Raw genomic sequence first — 18443 nt, 5'->3', positions numbered from 1 at the left:
TATTTAAGTCTAAAAGTAGGCTTTTGTACTTCCAATACTTTGCTTGGAAGTCATCATATAGCACCAACATCCTTTGTAGAGACTTGAAAAAGGAATTTATGATTTATTTTTGGGAATCAAAATCAGCAGGAACTTGAACCGAAACTTGTATATTATATATCGCGACAATTTAATGTAAATTTGTGTTACTTCCATGTTGTTGGTTCCTTCCTGCATTCTTAATTTCACCAAGTTCCTTCAGATCAACGTCTAAAGTTCCTTGATCCAAAAACTTTCTTTTTATGCATTTATTCACATCAGGTATCAACCTACAAGACACTCATTATTAATCTGCACAAAACTTGAAGAGAAGTTATGAAACCATAGTGAATCTACTTCTCTATCATAATCTTTCACAATTATGCAATTGAAATATCAAAAGTAGCTTAGCATAATTAAGTAAAAGATTAAATAAAACAAAAGGCAAACAAATACTGACAAAAACTACTTATAAGAAGATGTAAAACTATCTTACCCATTAGCATGTGTAAAAAGTATTACTTTCACATACCTCTTATAAAGACGTATATAAAGAGGAACTTGTATATGTGCCCTAATATACAAGCGACCATCCAACGTGGTTGCTTCCTCTCATATTGAGTCTGCAAAATCTGATTGCCCCTTGATCTTTGGAACCCAAAATAAATTAGGTTCCTTCCCGTTAGTAATAGTAGTCAAAATTAATAAAACTACTCCTACTAACAAGAAACAACATGTATCTATACAATAGATATTTAATATACATGAGATACATGAAGAGATACTATTTCTCTGACACTACTCAAAATTTTCGTGTATTACCAAGTCAGAAAAATAAAGTTCCTTTTGATAGGAATCCAAGTTTGTCGTTCCACAAGATGTGTTCCTTGAACTACTTCTAATCAATCAATTCTTTGTGAATAAAATTCAAAATTGAAATCTAACATACTAACTTTTAAACATACTAAAAATCAAAATAGATGTTTATCCAAAGTTGATAAAAGAATTCAAAAGAATTAACATGACATCAAGCAAGAATACAACGAGGAACATGCTTACACCAATGTATGCATACAATGAAGAAATCAAAGACAGAATACTTACCTCAAAAGTATGAGTCTTTGAATACCTTTCACTTCTCCAGAAAAAGTTAATCTTCATCTGCTTCTAGGAACAACGTAGGGTTGAGTTCCTTCCTTGAATTTTCTTGTACGTACTCATCTTAGCCAAGACCTTGCTCGTCAGGGTTGCCTGCTTAATCAAGAGCTCCGGCTCTGATACCAATTGTTGTTTCAATGAATACTACAAGAAGGGGGGGTTGAATTGTAGTATGACAGTTTAGCCAAACTTTTTGCGGAAATAAAACTAAGTAAGCTAAAGAAACTGAAAGATAGCTAAAGGAACTAAAAGTGCAAGAGAGATTTTTACGTGGAAAACTCCTTAGCCCTAATCAAGGAGGAAAACCACGACCACAAGGGATTTTAGGAAAAGAATCTTCACTAGAATAGGGCAATGACCCATTACAAACTAAAGACTCTAACTTCAAGTTCCTCAACGAACTCAAAGCCCCGAGGAACAAGTCACCCAACTTGTTACTCTTTTCTTCTATTTCTCTCTTCTCACTTCTCTTTCTCTTCTCACTTCTCTTTCTCTTTCTCTTCTCACTTCTCACTTCTCTTTCTCTTTCTCTTCTAACTTCTCTTTCTCTTCTCTTTCTCACAAATAGAAGTTCACTCAAACTTCCCAACTCCCCAATACAAGAGTTCACTCAAACCCTTACAAATTCCCTAATACAAGAGTTCACTCAAACCCTTAAACATTTCTCAAATACATATGAAAGATAGATGTACGAAACTAATATGTTGGACACTTTGAGACATGTAAGGAACTTGGAACCTAAAGGAACTGACTCACCAACGTGGAAGACATAATATATTTCTCATGAAAAACTATTCCACTTAAGTGAGACACTATATGGAATGACTCTCTAAAGTCAGACAGTTTTGAAAGAATTAAAAACGTTCTATTTATAGAAGATTAGAAAACCCACTAATTGCCCATGTTCCTTATGATCAGAAGTGGTCCGAATCTTTAGGCCCACGAATAGAAAACTAATTTTGATTATAAGCAACAATAATGGATCAATTAGTTGCTCCACGACTTGCTCAATAACTTCCTTTTTGTTAGGAAAGCAATCAGCACGTTTTGCAAATACCAGCCACAAGTTCCTTGGGGACCAAGTCCTTGTGCTAAAAAATAGGAGTTTAAAACTGACTTCTTTAAGAAGATAAGTTAAAATAATACACTCGTTCATTAATTTAACTTCACATATAGACCAGATTCATTTTGTTCCTTAACAAACAAAATCTCAACTAAACTCCTACTTTTAAGGTAACCACTTTGAAAATCTTTTTCCCACGACTTTGACTACAATAAAATCAGATTTTGATTATAAAACTTTGTTTTATAAAATAAAATCATTTTATAAATTAGTTTATTTGAAAACTACATCCCTAGAAACTAGGAAAATAAGTTATCTTTTTTACTAAGAGAAAATCAGATTTTATTTTCAAAAACTTATCTTTTATAAAATAAAATCTAATAATAAATATTAATACCGAGTCAAAACTAACTTCCTATAAAGTAGGCAAACATAATGCAATGACTATTTAACGTGGAAAACTGACTACTAGTGTTGTGCAAACTCGTGTTCCTTCTATAAATGAATTCTAGACTGACTAGTAAGGAACTTACTGGTCATCAACACTAAGTTCCTTACCGACTGAAGTTCCAATGTAGTTCCTTAGGCTTGTTCCAGACAATTTCTCTTGTCCAACATACTTACATGATTCTTAGAAAAATATACTATTTTTCTGTCTTCATGTTTCTCTGATGAAGCTTCTACTCCGATGCTTCTGTTCCTACAAAGGAACTTCTCTTCTCTGATGAAACTTCTACTCTGAAGCTTCTACTCCCGCGAAGGAACTTCTCTTTACTTTTTCCCCTTGAGGAACTGCTGCTCATTCCTTGCAAAGAACATCTTCTCATTCTTCTTAGGAACTGCATGTAAAGTCTAACAATACGTTTGTACTTTTAGACTTCTTCTCTTTATGTTCCCCTTGAGGAACTCAAGCACGATCCATACATTGTATGTAGGGAACCATCTTCAATGATGATCTAACCTGTACTCAGTCATCTTCATGATTCATGACTTGTTCATGCACATCTCAATACACATATTAGTTAGATAATCATCATTTGTTCACAATCATCAAAACCTTACAACAACTGTCATTTTTTCTGTTGGTATATAATTATCATCCAATTAGTACGTAATATTTAAAATTGTCAATATTTATTTAATACTGGCAATTTATTGGTCCGTCACACATATATCACCTACTTACACAAAAGCGGCCGATATTTACAATTGTTATAAGTTTATAACCACGATTTCTTATTGAGATAATTTGAAAGTAATATATTTCAAAGAAAAAAAAATCAAAAGTAATGTTTGAAATTATTTAGGCACGGAGTTGCAATGGAGAGAAATCCATGGAGTGATGGGCCAGAGTACATAACACAATGTCCAATTCCGCCGAGAGGCAAGTTTAGCCAGAAAGTAATATTTACTGTAGAAGAAGGTACTCTTTGGTGGCATGCTCATAGTAATTGGACAAGAGCTACGGTTTATGGAGCAATTGTTGTCTATCCTAAACATGGAACCAACTATCCCTTCCCCAAACCTCATGCTGAAGTCCCAATCATCTTAGGTATACATTATCATCTTAGCTCATTATAATGGTCAATAATTTATTGTGCTTCATTTAGCTTAATTATTTTAACAATGTCAAACTTGAATATATTATTTAAATTAGAGAGTACATACCTTATAATGTTTTGATTGAAAGACGGACCATACAATAGGACATGGAATTTTTCTTTTTAAATGGTAATGAATATATAAGTTTGGTGTGGATGTGTACTTTGTTTTATAAACCCAACTATGCATCTCAATGTATAATTGATTAATTATATAATTATACATAACTGTGCTAGTATAAACACAAACTTTGATAGTTTTTGCCTTTTTGGTGTATATCAATGTAGGACGTAAAAGCATTGATTTGAGACATGGTAACAAACATGTTTATATTATGAAATGTTCTACTTCTTCCGTATTTTAATAAGTGTTACATTTTTACCATTAATTTATCTAATTATATGTTAGTAAAATTATATAAAAATTGATATCATGAAAGTATACATTTGTTTTTTATATAGTAGTAAATGAAGTCAAAACCATTATGTAAATAGTGAAAAAAAGTTAATATGTAACACTTATTAATACACATAGGGAGTATTTTTTTTTTTTTAAGGAAAGTTCCTTGAAAAGAAGTTAGAGTTAGGCCATGTTCATTTTACCTTATTTTTGCTAAACTGGAATTATTTTTATTGAACTACAATTATTTTTGCTCTACTTAAATTATTTTTACTGAGTTGAAATTAAATTTAATAACTAAAATTATTTTTGTTGAACTGAAATTATTTTTACTAATTCTCTGTTATAATTTTTTATAGTTACTAAATTTTTATTAAACTTGAATTATTTAAACTAAATTGAACTTATTTTAAATGAGCTGAAATTATTTTTACTAAGGTCAAGTGAAAATAGCCTTAATCAAACCTAGAATACTAATGTATAAATTTGTAGGCGAATGGTGGAAGATGGATATACAAACACTCTACTATTCATTTCTTGAAAAAGGAGGAGATCCAAATATTTCTGATGCTTACTTAATCAACGGTTATCCTGGTGATTTATATCCCTGCTCTAAACGAGGTAAATTTATTTTATCGATCATTCTAGATTTTGTGATCATGTTGATGCTCAATGCAATTCGGCATACTATGGTGATAAAAAGAATTTATTTATTTTTTCCAAAGGGTTTATAATTAAGTAGTCGTTCTTTCATACTTCATCGGTTCTTTTATAATTAATATGTATTGAGTTTTGCAACAAAATTCTCAAATTAAACTCTATTTTGATTAGGTTTTGTAATTTACAACTATGATTAATTTAAACATAAGACATAGTCGTGGGATCTTCCCAGAATCATGCTTTTAATAATTGATCATTAATCATCAAAAATTTCTAATTAACAATAATTGATCATTAATTTCGATTTAGTGATAATTAGAGATTTAATAGTTGAAAACGTGAGAAAAGAATCATGTCAACTAGAATTTTAATTAGCATTAAAAGCATCTGGTTAATGTCATAAAACTTTTGAGTATATTCTCATATTGATTAATGGTACTAATAATCGAAATTGTTATTCACTTGGGTGTATGTATACACGCAGATATGTTCAATCTAAGGGTGGATCAAGGGAAAACTTATCTACTTCGGATAATCAATTCAGTGATGCAAAACATCATGTTCTTCGGAGTAGCTAACCATAATCTAACAGTCGTAGGATCCGATGGGAGCTATACAAAGCCATTTACAAGCGATTATGTAACTATATCTCCTGGTCAAACCATAGACGTACTACTTGAGGCCAACCAAAACCCGAACCAATACTATATGGCTGCAAAGGCTTATGAACGCACACCAAATGTACCATTTCCGAGAAACATAACCACCGGCATTATCCACTATAACGGAAAATACAATACAAACAATACAACTTCTCCATTGCCAAATCTACCAGTCCACAATGATACAGATGCATCTGTAAATTTTACAAACTCGCTCAGGAGTTTAGCGAGTAAGGATCATCCTGTCAATGTCCCCTTAGACATTACCACGGAGTTGTTTTATACGTTGTCCATCAATACTTTCCCATGTGAGATAGGAAACACATGTGAAGGACCTGGAAATACCCGTCTTGCTGCTACTGTTAACAATGTAACTTTTGAAAGCTCAACCATCGACTTACTTGATGCATATTATCATATGGTTAATGGTCAATTCCAAACCAATTTTCCAAATAATCCGCCCTTGAAATTCAATTACACAGCAGCCAACCTTCCATCAGAATTCAGAAGATCAAAGCGTGGTACAAAGGTGAAGGTCTTGAAATATAATTCTACAGTGGAGCTTGTGTTCCAAGGGACGAATATACTTGGAGGAGCTGATCATCCTATGCACCTTCATGGTTATAATTTTTACGTTGTTGGGTCGGGTTTAGGCAACTTTAACAAGGAAAAGGATCCTTTGAACTATAACCTTGTTGATCCACCTTACCAGAACACAATTGCAGTTCCTTATAACGGATGGAGTGCAATTAGATTTAGAGCCGATAATCCAGGTACGTCTTCAATCACCCGATCATTGTACTGCTAATCCATTTATATGTACTAATTTAATCTTTCATACTCGTATATCAACAATGCAGGTGTTTGGTTCATGCATTGTCACTTGGATCGACACGCTTCATGGGGAATGGAGATGGCTTTCATCGTCAAGAATGGTAAAACACCCGAATCGCATATGTTGCCTCCACCACCAGACATGCCTCGTTGTTGAACATAACAACACAAACAAGCATTTGTTTAAAAGCTTCATTTATATTCATTTAAATTTTGAAGGCGAGATTGTTTGCATTATTTTGGGCTTAATTCTTTCTTTTCATTTATATATCATAGTTTTCATAATAACAGAAGAGTACCTGAGCGTGCTAGCTCGCCAGCTTATACAATTATTTGTTTTTACTGTTTTTACACTTTTTGGGTACATATATGTATAAATGTACAAGTTTTTAAAATAATTTATGTACTCAAGTATGTGCTATCAAGTTAGTTCCTCCATATGAGAATGAAATATGTAGATATTCCATGTAAAATCGAATGTTATATGTAAGCAGATTTTGAGAAATTGATTGACAATTTTATTGGATATATTTTGTTTATAAGCACGTTTATCATCAATCAGTTTTAAAGTGCCAAAATTATCTATATGTTCCAAAAAGATAAAAATATAAATATTTGTGTTCAAAGATGACAATGTCAAAGTTAATAACTTTTTTGCAAAAATAAAACATAAAATCAATTGACAATAAGGAGAGTAACATATACCCAGCCTAAAACCTTTATCAACAAACCTAACTTGATAGTCAAAAACTGAAATCAAACAATAGTACATTCATGCCGTAATTTGAATGTATTTTTCCAAACATTTGTACAACTTCATCCCCAATTTTAAAGTTTCATCCTCATTTTGATAGCTTCATCCATTTTCAATGACGTACCTTATTCTTGATCAATTTTAATGGGGCACTTCATCTTCAACATCACACTTTCATTATTCATCCAAAACACATCATTATTGTCTGTTTGGTTTTTTTATTTTTATTTTTTTTAAAGTGTAAATTTTTTAATATACATTTATACAATTATACTTAGCGCCTATTCTCTTCAACTTATTTTCAGTTTAGTTCAGCTCAGTTCTTAATTTCCTTCTCTCATAAAATATTCAATTCAATTCAGTTCAGTTCAGCTCCAATAAGTTCAATTCAGTTCACCTCAATTCAGTCAATGAGAACAGGCCCTTAGTATTCATCTTAATTTTAAACGAAATTTTTTGTATAGAACGGACTCACGGTGATCCATTTATTTATATGGGTAGTTTGCGGGTTTATTTTACTTGTGGGTCGCTCATGGGTTCATTGAAAATCACGCGAGCGGCCTGATTGCAGCGTGATACATAATTCTCATCTCTTCTTCTTTCCCATGTTTTTCTCCATCACTACATTTACTCCATCATTTCAGCCATTTCCTTCCATATCTCCCATGATCTACTCCATTACTCCACTTAATTTTACAATGTTTGGTGATTTAAAGGAAGGTTTTAAAGATTCTGTACCTGTGAAAGTTTATCTTAATCAACACAAAAAGCGAAAATCCTAAAAAAAAAAAATAAAAAAAAAAAAAAAGGTTGCAATTATCTATGGCTGACAGGTTTTGAAATTCATTATATACAATTTTCTTTTGTTTTCACTAATTCGATGTTTATAAATAATTTAATTTTAATTTTTTACTTAAATTTACATCCAAATTTCAGAAGTTCCCAAGAAGAATCCTCGTCGTAAACGGAGAAAAGTTGTTGTTAAAGAGAATTAGTTTTTTAGAGCTAAATGCATGTCTAGACAAGTGCATCAGTGGAATGTCAACAAGGTACTCATAGGCCTCCTTAGACAAAAAATTTATTGCGTCCATGGCTACTTCAAAGTCAAACTAAAACAAAAAACACAACAACCAAATAAAGACCACATCACACAACCAACTAATATAAACAAAAGATACCCAATATTACCACTTCACAAAACAAACACCATATCACACAACCAACTAAACAAAACAGTTCAAATGGAAAAAGCATACCAAAGTTGTTGCTCTTGCTGCTGACCAAAAGCTCCTTGAAAGTTGAGCCACTAAATTGCAACTTGATGTTAGCCAATATATGCCTTACACAGTACCTAGCAAAAGGAGCAACAATCTGCAAAGTTTCTTGCATAACAAATAACAATACTAAAGTTAGAAAGGTTAACCTGGTGCAAAACAACATTGAAACATAAGTATACACTAAGTATAAGCTTATCTTTTTCCAATCTGACATAAAGATATACCCAGGACCTTGATTATCATCTTTAAGGGTCTACATCAGCTACTCAAAAAACAAAACCAAGGTCACTACTAGAAAACAGGCCATTTCCGACACAATTTTTCCGTCGAAAACAACCCTGAATTCTGCCGAAAAGTGTCGTCGTAACTGTATTTGTAGGAAAATCGACCTTTTCGACAGAAATTCTGGCATTAGAAGAGGTTTTACCGCCCGGAAAATTCCGTCAAATAATGCAGCAGAAAAACCACGTAGTAGCACCACCGCCACTACTAGAAAACAACCCATTTTTGACAGAAAAATTCTGTCGGAAACATCCTAAAATCCGTCGGAAATCCCATTTCAGCCAAATCTCCGTCAAAACTGTTTGTCGGAAAAGGTATGAAAGTATAAACGGCCCCTTTCAACGAAATTTTCGTTAGAAACACTTTTTCGACGTTACTTATTCATCGGAAGAGGTTTTCCGGCACCGAAAAAATCCGTCAAAAATTTCTGACGGACACAATTCCGTCAACAAATTGCGAGGGAAATTCCGTCAGAAACTTCTTCTTCCGGACACAATTCCGTCGGAAAATTGCGAGGAAAATTCCGTCAGAAACTGCTTCCACCCAAATTAAAAAAAAAATACGCCGCACGACCACCGGTACGACATATCACCACCTTCAACCCCTAACATACTTTAACCTCCCATCACACCACCTACCAACCCCTAAGTTACCCCAACACTAATCCCCCACCACCTCCAGCCCCCATTGCCAAACCACTGCCAAACCCTCAAACCTCCAGGCCCGATATAAACTCCCAATTAACCTCCTCCCTTCAGCCCCTATTTAAACCCTCACTACGTGAAAAATTGAAATTGGCACCGGTTCAAACCCGGCCTAAGGCACCGGTTTGAACCGGTGTCAATGTTGGGGGTGCCAATAAGTGGTTTAAAAGGCACCGGTTCAAACCGGTGCCAAAATTCGGAGTTGGCACCGGTAAACCGATGCCAAAAAAAGCCAAAAAAAATTATTTTGTTGTTTTTGGCACCGGTTAACCGGTGCCAAAAGTGCCCAAAATATATATATATATATATATATTTCCACTAAAAATTCAATAGACTAAAATAAATAACAACATCAAAACATAAAGCGAATATCAATCAATATCATCGAAAATTTACAATATATAATAAAAAAAAATTACGATATAGATCAATAAAATAGTTCGATTACAACATATGAATACAAAAAAAAAAATTACAATATAAATTAAAAAAAAATTACAATATAAAACCCCCCCCATTCACATTTAAATCAATATTCTTGTATCTTTCTTCTTCGATTTCAGATCTAAATAACATACCTGCACCAATTAAAACAAAAAAAAAAAATTGATTAATTTAATTAAGCTTCGAAAAAAACCCAGAAATTTAATCCCAAAAATTCAAACCTAGAAAAAAATTGAAATCGTAAAAATCCAGAACAAAACTTGAAATCGAAAAAAACCCAGTATTCGAATAAACCCAGAAAGCAAAAAAAATTAGATCGAAAAAACCCAGAAAAAAAATTTCAAATCGAAAAAAACCCAGTTTTCGAATAAACCCAAAAAACAAAAAAAATGAAATCGAAAAAACCCTAAAAAAAAAATAGAAATCGAAAAAAACCCAGTATTCGAAAAAAAAACCCAGAAAACAAAAAAAATTGAAATCGAAAAAAATTTGAAATCGAAAAAAAAATAGAAATCTGAAGAAAAAAAAAATCAAAATCAAAATTGATTAAAAATTTTATTAAAATTAAAAAAAAAATCGATTAAAAATTCTATTAAAATTAAAAAAAATCGATTAAAAATTCGATCAAAACAATAACCCAGAAAATAAAAAGAAAAATAAAAAAAGGAAAATTTGTAAATTACCACCCAAAAAGAGGTCCTGTTTTGATATTACCACCCATTAAAAAATTTATTTTAAATTAGCACCCATTAAATTTGAACAATTTTCAGATTACCGCCTTTTTTGGATTTCCGGTGGAAATTCTGTTTGTGGGCCCCACATAACGGCTATAAACGGCTAATTTCACTATTTTGACTCTCTCTCTCCCCGATTTCTGTTGTTTAAAAATTGTACAACTTCAAGTCACAAATTTTGCCCCAAATTTCAACTGCTATTGTGAGAAGAACTTATCTACTGAAGATCATACACTCAATTTGCATCAAAGGTATGATTCCACTACTTCATAATTTAGGGTTTTTTCGCCAATTTAGGAATTAGGGTTCATGAGTCAATTAAATTGGGGTTTTTTTGCAATTAGGCTATCTGTTTGCAATTAATTGTGCGATTTTGTTAGAATTATGCTAATTGGAGTTGATGTTGTCCAAATTTGTTGAATGATTGTTTACTATGTTGAATAATTGTATCTTATGTGTTGTGTTTTGCGATTGACAAAATTGAATGATTCATAGTTGCATGAAGTTGTAAGCTTGTTCTTTTTCTTTTTTTGTTTTTGGATTTTGTTTTGCAGAAATGGAGGAGTCGCCATTGACATTAGCAATTGACAAGAGCTTCAGCTATATGCTTCTGGTCCTAGAGAACACTTCGAGATGGCGCAATCAACAGTACATGCAAGTACAACCAAAGCATTCAATTGCATAAAAAAAGTAGAGTTAGGGTTTTGATTCAATCTTAAATGGGTAGTTGAGAATTTGACAGAGAATTAAAGGAAGAAAGAGGGAAAAAAAATTGATGATTTTGGAAGAACTAAGTGAAGGAATTGAGGAGAGATGAAGTTTTTAGAGTTTAATGTAACAGCCAGAATGTTAGGTCGAAAAAAAGAAGAAAAAAAAAGGAGGGAAGTTAATAAGGTGGGGCCCACAGTCGGAAATTCCACCGGAAAACATAAAAGGTGGTAATCTGAAAATTGTTTTAATTTAATGGGTGGTTATTTAAAATAAAAGTTTTAATGGGTGGTAATTTCAAATTGGGACCCCTTTTTGGGTGGTAATTTACAAATTTTCCTAAAAAAAAAAGAATTAAAATCGATTAAAAAAAAAACAATTAAAAAATCAACTAAAACAAAAACCTTGAAAATCGATTAAAACAAAAACCCAGAAAATGTATTAAAATCGGTGTTGCATGTGGTCTTCAAAAACCCAGAAAATCGATTAAAATTGGTGTTGCATGTGGTCTTCATGGTGGTGAGGGAGAAGGAGTTCGAAAAAGAGAAATAGAAGGAGAAGAAGGAGATCGAGAAAGAGAAATAGAAATAGAAGGAGGAGAAGGAGATCGAGAAGGGAGAAAGAGGAGGAGAGGAAAGAGAAAGACGCTGAGAGAAGATGTTAGGGTTGGGGGGGTTTAAATGGGACGGTTTTTTTTTTATATTTAATGGCACCAGTTCACAAAGGCACTGGTTCAAACCGGTGGCCTTTATTGCCACCGGTTTGAAGTGAACCGGTGCCATATGTCCTGGTTCATTAAGCCGCGCATTTTTTAGCTCATTTTTGCCACCGGTTTGGACTGAACCGGTGGCAATTAGGGGATTCCTTTTTAATTTTTTCTACTAGTGCCTACCCACCCATAATCACCACTAACCTCCCTCCCTTCAGCCTTTATTTAAACCTTGTAATTTCAAATCCCACCCAACCCATGCTGAACCGAAACCGATTCTCTACCACCACAACACTACAATAAAAAAAAACATTAAAATAAACCAACCAAAACCCAGATCTACCCACCACAACCTCGCCAATCTACACTAGTAGAAAATACTAAATGACAAGCGGTTCAAACCCCCTAATCGTAAGCAGTTTTGAACTGCATGCCCTTAGGGGGCTTGCCATTGGCTTATTAAATGGCAAGCGGTTCTGAACAACTTGCCATTTGTAGTGAAAAGGCAGCGGTTTTGACGCCAAACCGCTGCCCATTATGTCTTAAAAAATTTATAAAAAAAAATTAGTTTTCATAGAAATTGATACTCAAAAATAAAACATATGTATGAAAATATATATACACTAATAATTAGTTGTAATATTACATTATTATTTCCTCTAAAAAATATTACATTACAATTCAACACCCAAAAAAAAAAAAAAAGAATAGTAGAAAAAATTCACCACAACGCACTGCCACCAGCCCACCACTGCAACCATCACAATCGACCTTAATAAAAATATTACATTATAATTCAACACCCAAAAAGAACACTAATAGAAAAAATTCACCATCACGCACCGCCACCGCCCAGCCCACCACTGCAACCATCACATCCGCCGTAGAAAATCAATTTCATTAAAATAAATAACAATCAAAACCAAATTCAACAAAAATCTTCAACAAATCAACTAATAAAAACAAAAACAAAGTCAATCAAACACAAATTTCCAGAATTAAAAACAATAACTTAAAAAACAAAATAAAAGGTAGAAAGAAGGGAACATACCATGAATTCCACCAAAACCTCAAAATTGGCTTTAAATTTTGGTATTAATGGTCAAATTCGACCATTAAAACTCTAGATCTAGAGTTTTCATGGTCAAATTTGACATGAAAAACCATGAAAACCGAAGTTCGTGAGACAGCGAAAGAAGCTCGTCAACGTTGTTGTTGGTGGTGTTGCGGGATGTTGCGGATTGTTGGGTGGGCTGATGGGTGTTGTGGGCTGTTGGGAGGGCTATTTGATGGTTGTTGCTGGTGATTGTTATCGGTGGTTGTTGTGGAGAAAGAGAAGGAGATGGAGAGAGGAGAGAGGAGGCGTGAGAAATAAGAAAGGGGGATGAAATAAGGAGATCGAGAATGGTGAATGGAGGAGATGGAGAGAGGAGAGAGGAGGCATGAGAATGGTGAATGGTGAATGGAGGGGATGAAATGAGGGGAGAGGAGAGAGAATAAGAGAAAGTGTGAGAAATAAGAGAGGAGAGAGAAGAAGAAGAGGCGTGAGGAGAAAAAAAGGAGTGAGAACCGCGCTTTTAGGGTTTTTCAGCAATTGGCAAGCGGTTCAATGTCCAAACCGCTTGCCATTTACATTTTGGCAAGCGATTCACCCAAAAACCGCTTGCCATTGGCTTTTTTTTTTGGGTGTTATTGGAAGCAGAATTTAATAACCGATTGGCAATTGAGGCTTCCCATTTAGATTTTTTGACTAGTGCTAACCCCTAACATCCGAACTCCAACAGCTTCTACCACCACCATAAATTTTAAAAAACAGTCCTAAAAAACAACAAGATAAAATAAAAATTCTAAAAAAAAAGAGATAAATACCTTAAATTGACCAAAAAAAACCTCAAAATTGGGTTTATAAGGCCAAATTCGACCATGAAAACTCTAGATCTAGAGTTTTCATGGTCGAATTTGATATGAAAATCTACGTTTTAAATTAGTTGTTGATGACTTGTTGATGTCTGTATTGTTATTGTTATTCCTGCAGTGTTTGTGTTGTTGTTTATGCTACGTTGTAGTGGTGATGGTGGGTGGCGATGGTGGTAGTTAGAAAGAGGGGTAAAGAAGAAGAGAGAAGGAGAAGAGAGAAAAAATACAGGCGAGAAAGAGAATGAGAAGAAAAATAGGAGAGAGAATGGGAACGTTGAGGAGAGAGAAGGAGAACGAAGAGCAGATTGAAGAAGGAGAATGAAGAGGAGAGAGAAGAAGGTGAAAAAAAGGAGAAGGGGGAAAGAGAACAAAAAGAGGCGGACGACAGAGGGAACATATCCTCTTAGGGTTTTTGAAAAGTCTTTTTTTAAAAAAATTCCAACTGAAATTCCGTCGGAAATTTTCGACGGATTCTTATTCCAATGAAAATTGTACTTTCCGAGGGAAAAATCCGTCGGAAAGTACAAAATTTCCGACGGATTTATATTACGACGGAATTTAAACTCCGCCAGAATTTTGATTTTTCCGACGGATTTACGTGTCCATCAGAACCATTATTCCGTCGAAATTTGACCATAATCTAGTTGTGCGCCACGTCGTATCACCATCTTTAACCACCACAACCGAATACCTAATTGCTCGAAAAAAACCCTAGAAAACCCATGGCCATCCCAACCCAGCAACCCGAAAACCATTGTAACCTGCCCCACCCAACCTTATCACCCAAATCGATATCTACCACAAAAACCCACCTAAATCAAACCCAAATCTACAACCCTATACCTAACCCTAAACAATCTAGATCTACCTCACAAACCCAACTAAACCAAACCTAGATCTATAACCCTAACCAATCCGACCGAAACAACCATCCTAAGCGAAACACCCCACCACGCACCCACCCTTACCGTATCAGACCCACTATCTAAACTGACCAGCCACCTAAAACCATCCACCACGATCGCCAAAAATCACAATCACAACCCAAAAAATAACATACAAAAATAAAACAAGATAACATACCTTAAAAACCGAATTTAGATTTGAATTTCGCCTCAAACTTGGCTAATAATAAAGCTAAATTTGACCAATAAAACTCTAGATCTAGAATTTTGTTTCTCGAAACTGATCTTAAAAACCTTAAAAATTGAAATGGCGTAAAAGCTGAGAGGTAGCGGCGTAAGGTGGGGCAGCGGTGTGCAGCGGCGATGGGGGATAATAGAAAGAGAAAAGGATGAGAAGAAAATTGAGGAAAATCATAAGAGAGAAGATAAATGAGGAAAAGCATAAGAGAGATAAAATGAGGAGAAGGAGATGCGACAAGAAATAGGACGAGAAGAGCAGAAGGAAGGAGAAGACTAGAATAGAAATGAGAAGAGAGAGAAAGAGAAGAAAGTAAAATGAAGAGGAAAATGGGGCGGGCGGCTGATCATGTAGGGTTTAGGAGGTTTTTTGTTTTTGTTTTGGTTTTTTTTTTTATGTGAAATCCATTGGAAAAACCTTAAAATTTTGTCGGAAATTTCCTACGGATGTTTTTTCCGTCGGAAATTTTCGACGGACTTGATTTCTGCTGAAATTTTTTGTTTTAAGAGGGAAAAATCCATCGAAAATTAAGTTTTTTCTAAAGGATTTAAATTTTGTCGAAAATTTCCGACCGAAAATCTAAATCCGTCGTATATTAAATCCATCGAGAAGTTTGACTTTTCCGGCGGATTTTCATGTCCATCGGAAATGGCCTGTTTTCTAGTAGTGGGTCTCTTTGTTCTTTATTTCAAGTGCAGGCAGGAAATAGGGTAAATGTTATTATTTCAATCCTTACCAACTACTAAAAGGATTTGTCCTAGATATGGACCTTTCAGATGGCATCCGTCAAGCCCAATTAGTGGTCTACAACCAGAAAGGAACTCTTTTACCAAAGGTGCCAGGAAAATGTACATTCTCATCAATAATGGGGTTCAGGATGCTCCACTCCATCATCTACTACACAACAACCAGAACTAGGGATGTGCTTTATGAAAACCTTCCCATAGTCCCAAAGTCTTGCATAATGTTCCGCTCTTGAGCTATAAATCATGAGTTTAGCCCTTAGCTTGCCCTTGCCATCCAAACTTTACTATAGGTTATTTGAATCCCTAGGTCACCTAAAACTCGAAACTTTTAATCCTCTACCATGGTTCAGCTCTCCAATCCTTATTATACATCATTCTCAACTAAATATTCATCACTTAAGTTGTGATGGTTTTAACCCTTACACACTTATGCTTTAAGTTTAAGTTCTTAATTTGCCAAAAATCTTGGATTACAAATGTAGGCGTTGTTAAAGGCCCGCCTACGTTAAGCATTTGTGAATTTGGTTGGCACTGAATGGAATTGGGAATTGACATTGCAATTAAGGACAACGATTACGAACAAGGAAAATAGGGAGCCGCCAAAAAGGTTTTTAAGGAACTTTTAAACCATTCATGGATTATTTAAAGCAACCACGATTAATTTACAACAAAGGAAACAATTATTGACCCATGAAGGTTACACCCCATTCGTAATCCATGAGATTACTAACTCCATATGGTTCGGAACCACGAAAGAAGGATTGAAGATGATGGTACGAAGTGAGTCATGGAGTCACATTTGCTCGTATTGGCCTCTACTCGATTCTTATTGCGAAAAGTAATTCCTACCATCTCAAAGGCATGCAAACAAGATTCAATTTGCTCTAAACTATAATTATGCTAAATTGGTTGAATGTTGATGCAACATCTAATTCTAAAATATTCGTCATCACTTGATTATACAACAAGATTAAAAAGGAACCTAAACCAGTCGTCCAAATTATCTTATTAGGCATTAAATTTAATTTCATATTCCCTTTAAACACGCAATATGGGGATCATAAAATATAATAAAATTAACACCAACATTGGAAGAAATTTAACAATAAATCCAACAATTAATATATAACAAACATAATAAAAAAATCGTTAGAAAAATAATAGGAACAAAATAAAGGAACATGATTCCTTACTTTGATTTTGTTTGGTTTTAACTATACAACGATAAACGCATTAGTAACTTTAAGAAAAATTAATAAACAACAATTAAAATTAAACTAAAATAAACTAGAGTTGATTTGGGACCAAACCCTTAAACAATTCTACCTTTCATGACGTGGTTTAAGTGTAGAACTACGAGTAAAGTACGGACTCCTTGGAGTGCTTAAGGGAAGTACTATTGAAGAATAAGGTAGGCTAGTGTTTAGGCTAGAGAATAGAAGAAAGAAGAGAGAATGATTTGGTTCCTCGAAATTGAGGAAATTAGTCTCGTACTTAAAGAGAAAATATGAGGGGTAGGTGAAGCACCGAACCCTAGAAGTGAAAAGGCGCCGCAGAAAAACCCTAAGAAAATTATTTTAGGCGTCGTTTCAGCTATTTCAAAATAATTTCAGGCTTAGGGTTTTTATTATTTATTAATTGGGCTTAATTAATAAATAACACAAAATTAATTAAAAGGGTTTGGGATAGGATACAAGTTGGACTGAGTTTGAAAAAATGGGTTGATTGATTTGTTAACTGAGTATGTTTTAAGCACTTTCGAGATTAAACACTTAACCCGACCAATAATGGCGGCGAAAGGTTGTTCATCATCGGGTTTGATTTTAGGGAGACATTTGTTGGTGTCTACAACAAACCTCCTAACAACCTCCTTAAAGTGACATCTATCTTCTACTCCCCAACACAGGTAAAAATTGGCAATTTACATTTTTTGACATTTCATTTGCACTGACATCTCCTTCTACATTGGATGGTAATCTTACTGCTATCATTGTTAAAATACCAATGTTCAAACATGTTTCCAATTACAAGAGCCCTAATAGATTTCTTAAGAAATAATGTGTTCGTCATTGATGAACTTCTGTAATTTATCAATTGAATTGGTTTTTTGAACTCTGAAGAAGCATGGAACCATAGTATGTTGCCTTGCTCAGTTTTAGAACCTTTATGTCTCTCTAACTCCTTAGATTTATAAGTGAACTCTCTCTACAGAGTAACCTCTTTGTTCAATAGTTCACTTTGTAGCTCCAACTCATTATTTTGCAATCTAGCCACTTACTTTTCTTTATCTTACACATCCTTTAAACTAGCATTCACCTCTCCTAATATGTTGCTGATAATGTTTTCTGGATCAATGTCATCATCAGATCCCTTATCTTCCCACTCCCCTACTTTCCATTCTATATTAGTTTCACTAAAATCGGAGCTTGATGAACCAGATCCAAGATCTGATTCCAGCTTAAGCTTTCTCTTTGTCTTCTTCTTCTTCCTATTACCCTTTGTTTTCCCCTTTCCCCAACTCATTCCCTTCACCCTCTTATAACTAGATGGACCTTCCTATCACCTTGCTTGCTCTTCCCTTTAAGACTTTTTGTGAGCAAATGTTCAGTGTGTTCTACAACCTTATCTC

The 18443-nt window shown here is 34.2% G+C and overlaps 1 protein-coding gene across 1 annotated transcript in view; it reads left to right on the top strand.

Annotated features, from left to right (window-relative positions):
• Positions 1-18443, top strand: part of LOC145640304 (uncharacterized) — a 131815-nt gene that overhangs the window by 42769 nt on the left and 70603 nt on the right. The window contains 4 exon segments of the mRNA XM_081691604.1: positions 3547-3791; positions 4733-4861; positions 5385-6335; positions 6423-6577. Of these exon segments, the coding sequence (XP_081547730.1) occupies positions 3547-3791; positions 4733-4861; positions 5385-6335; positions 6423-6577 (1480 nt within the window).

The sequence above is a fragment of the Chenopodium album genome, chromosome 7 (assembly GCF_948465745.1).
Source record: "Chenopodium album chromosome 7, dcCheAlbu1.1, whole genome shotgun sequence".
Taxonomy (NCBI): domain Eukaryota; kingdom Viridiplantae; phylum Streptophyta; class Magnoliopsida; order Caryophyllales; family Amaranthaceae; genus Chenopodium; species Chenopodium album.
This window is presented reverse-complemented; position numbering and strand designations above follow the sequence as displayed.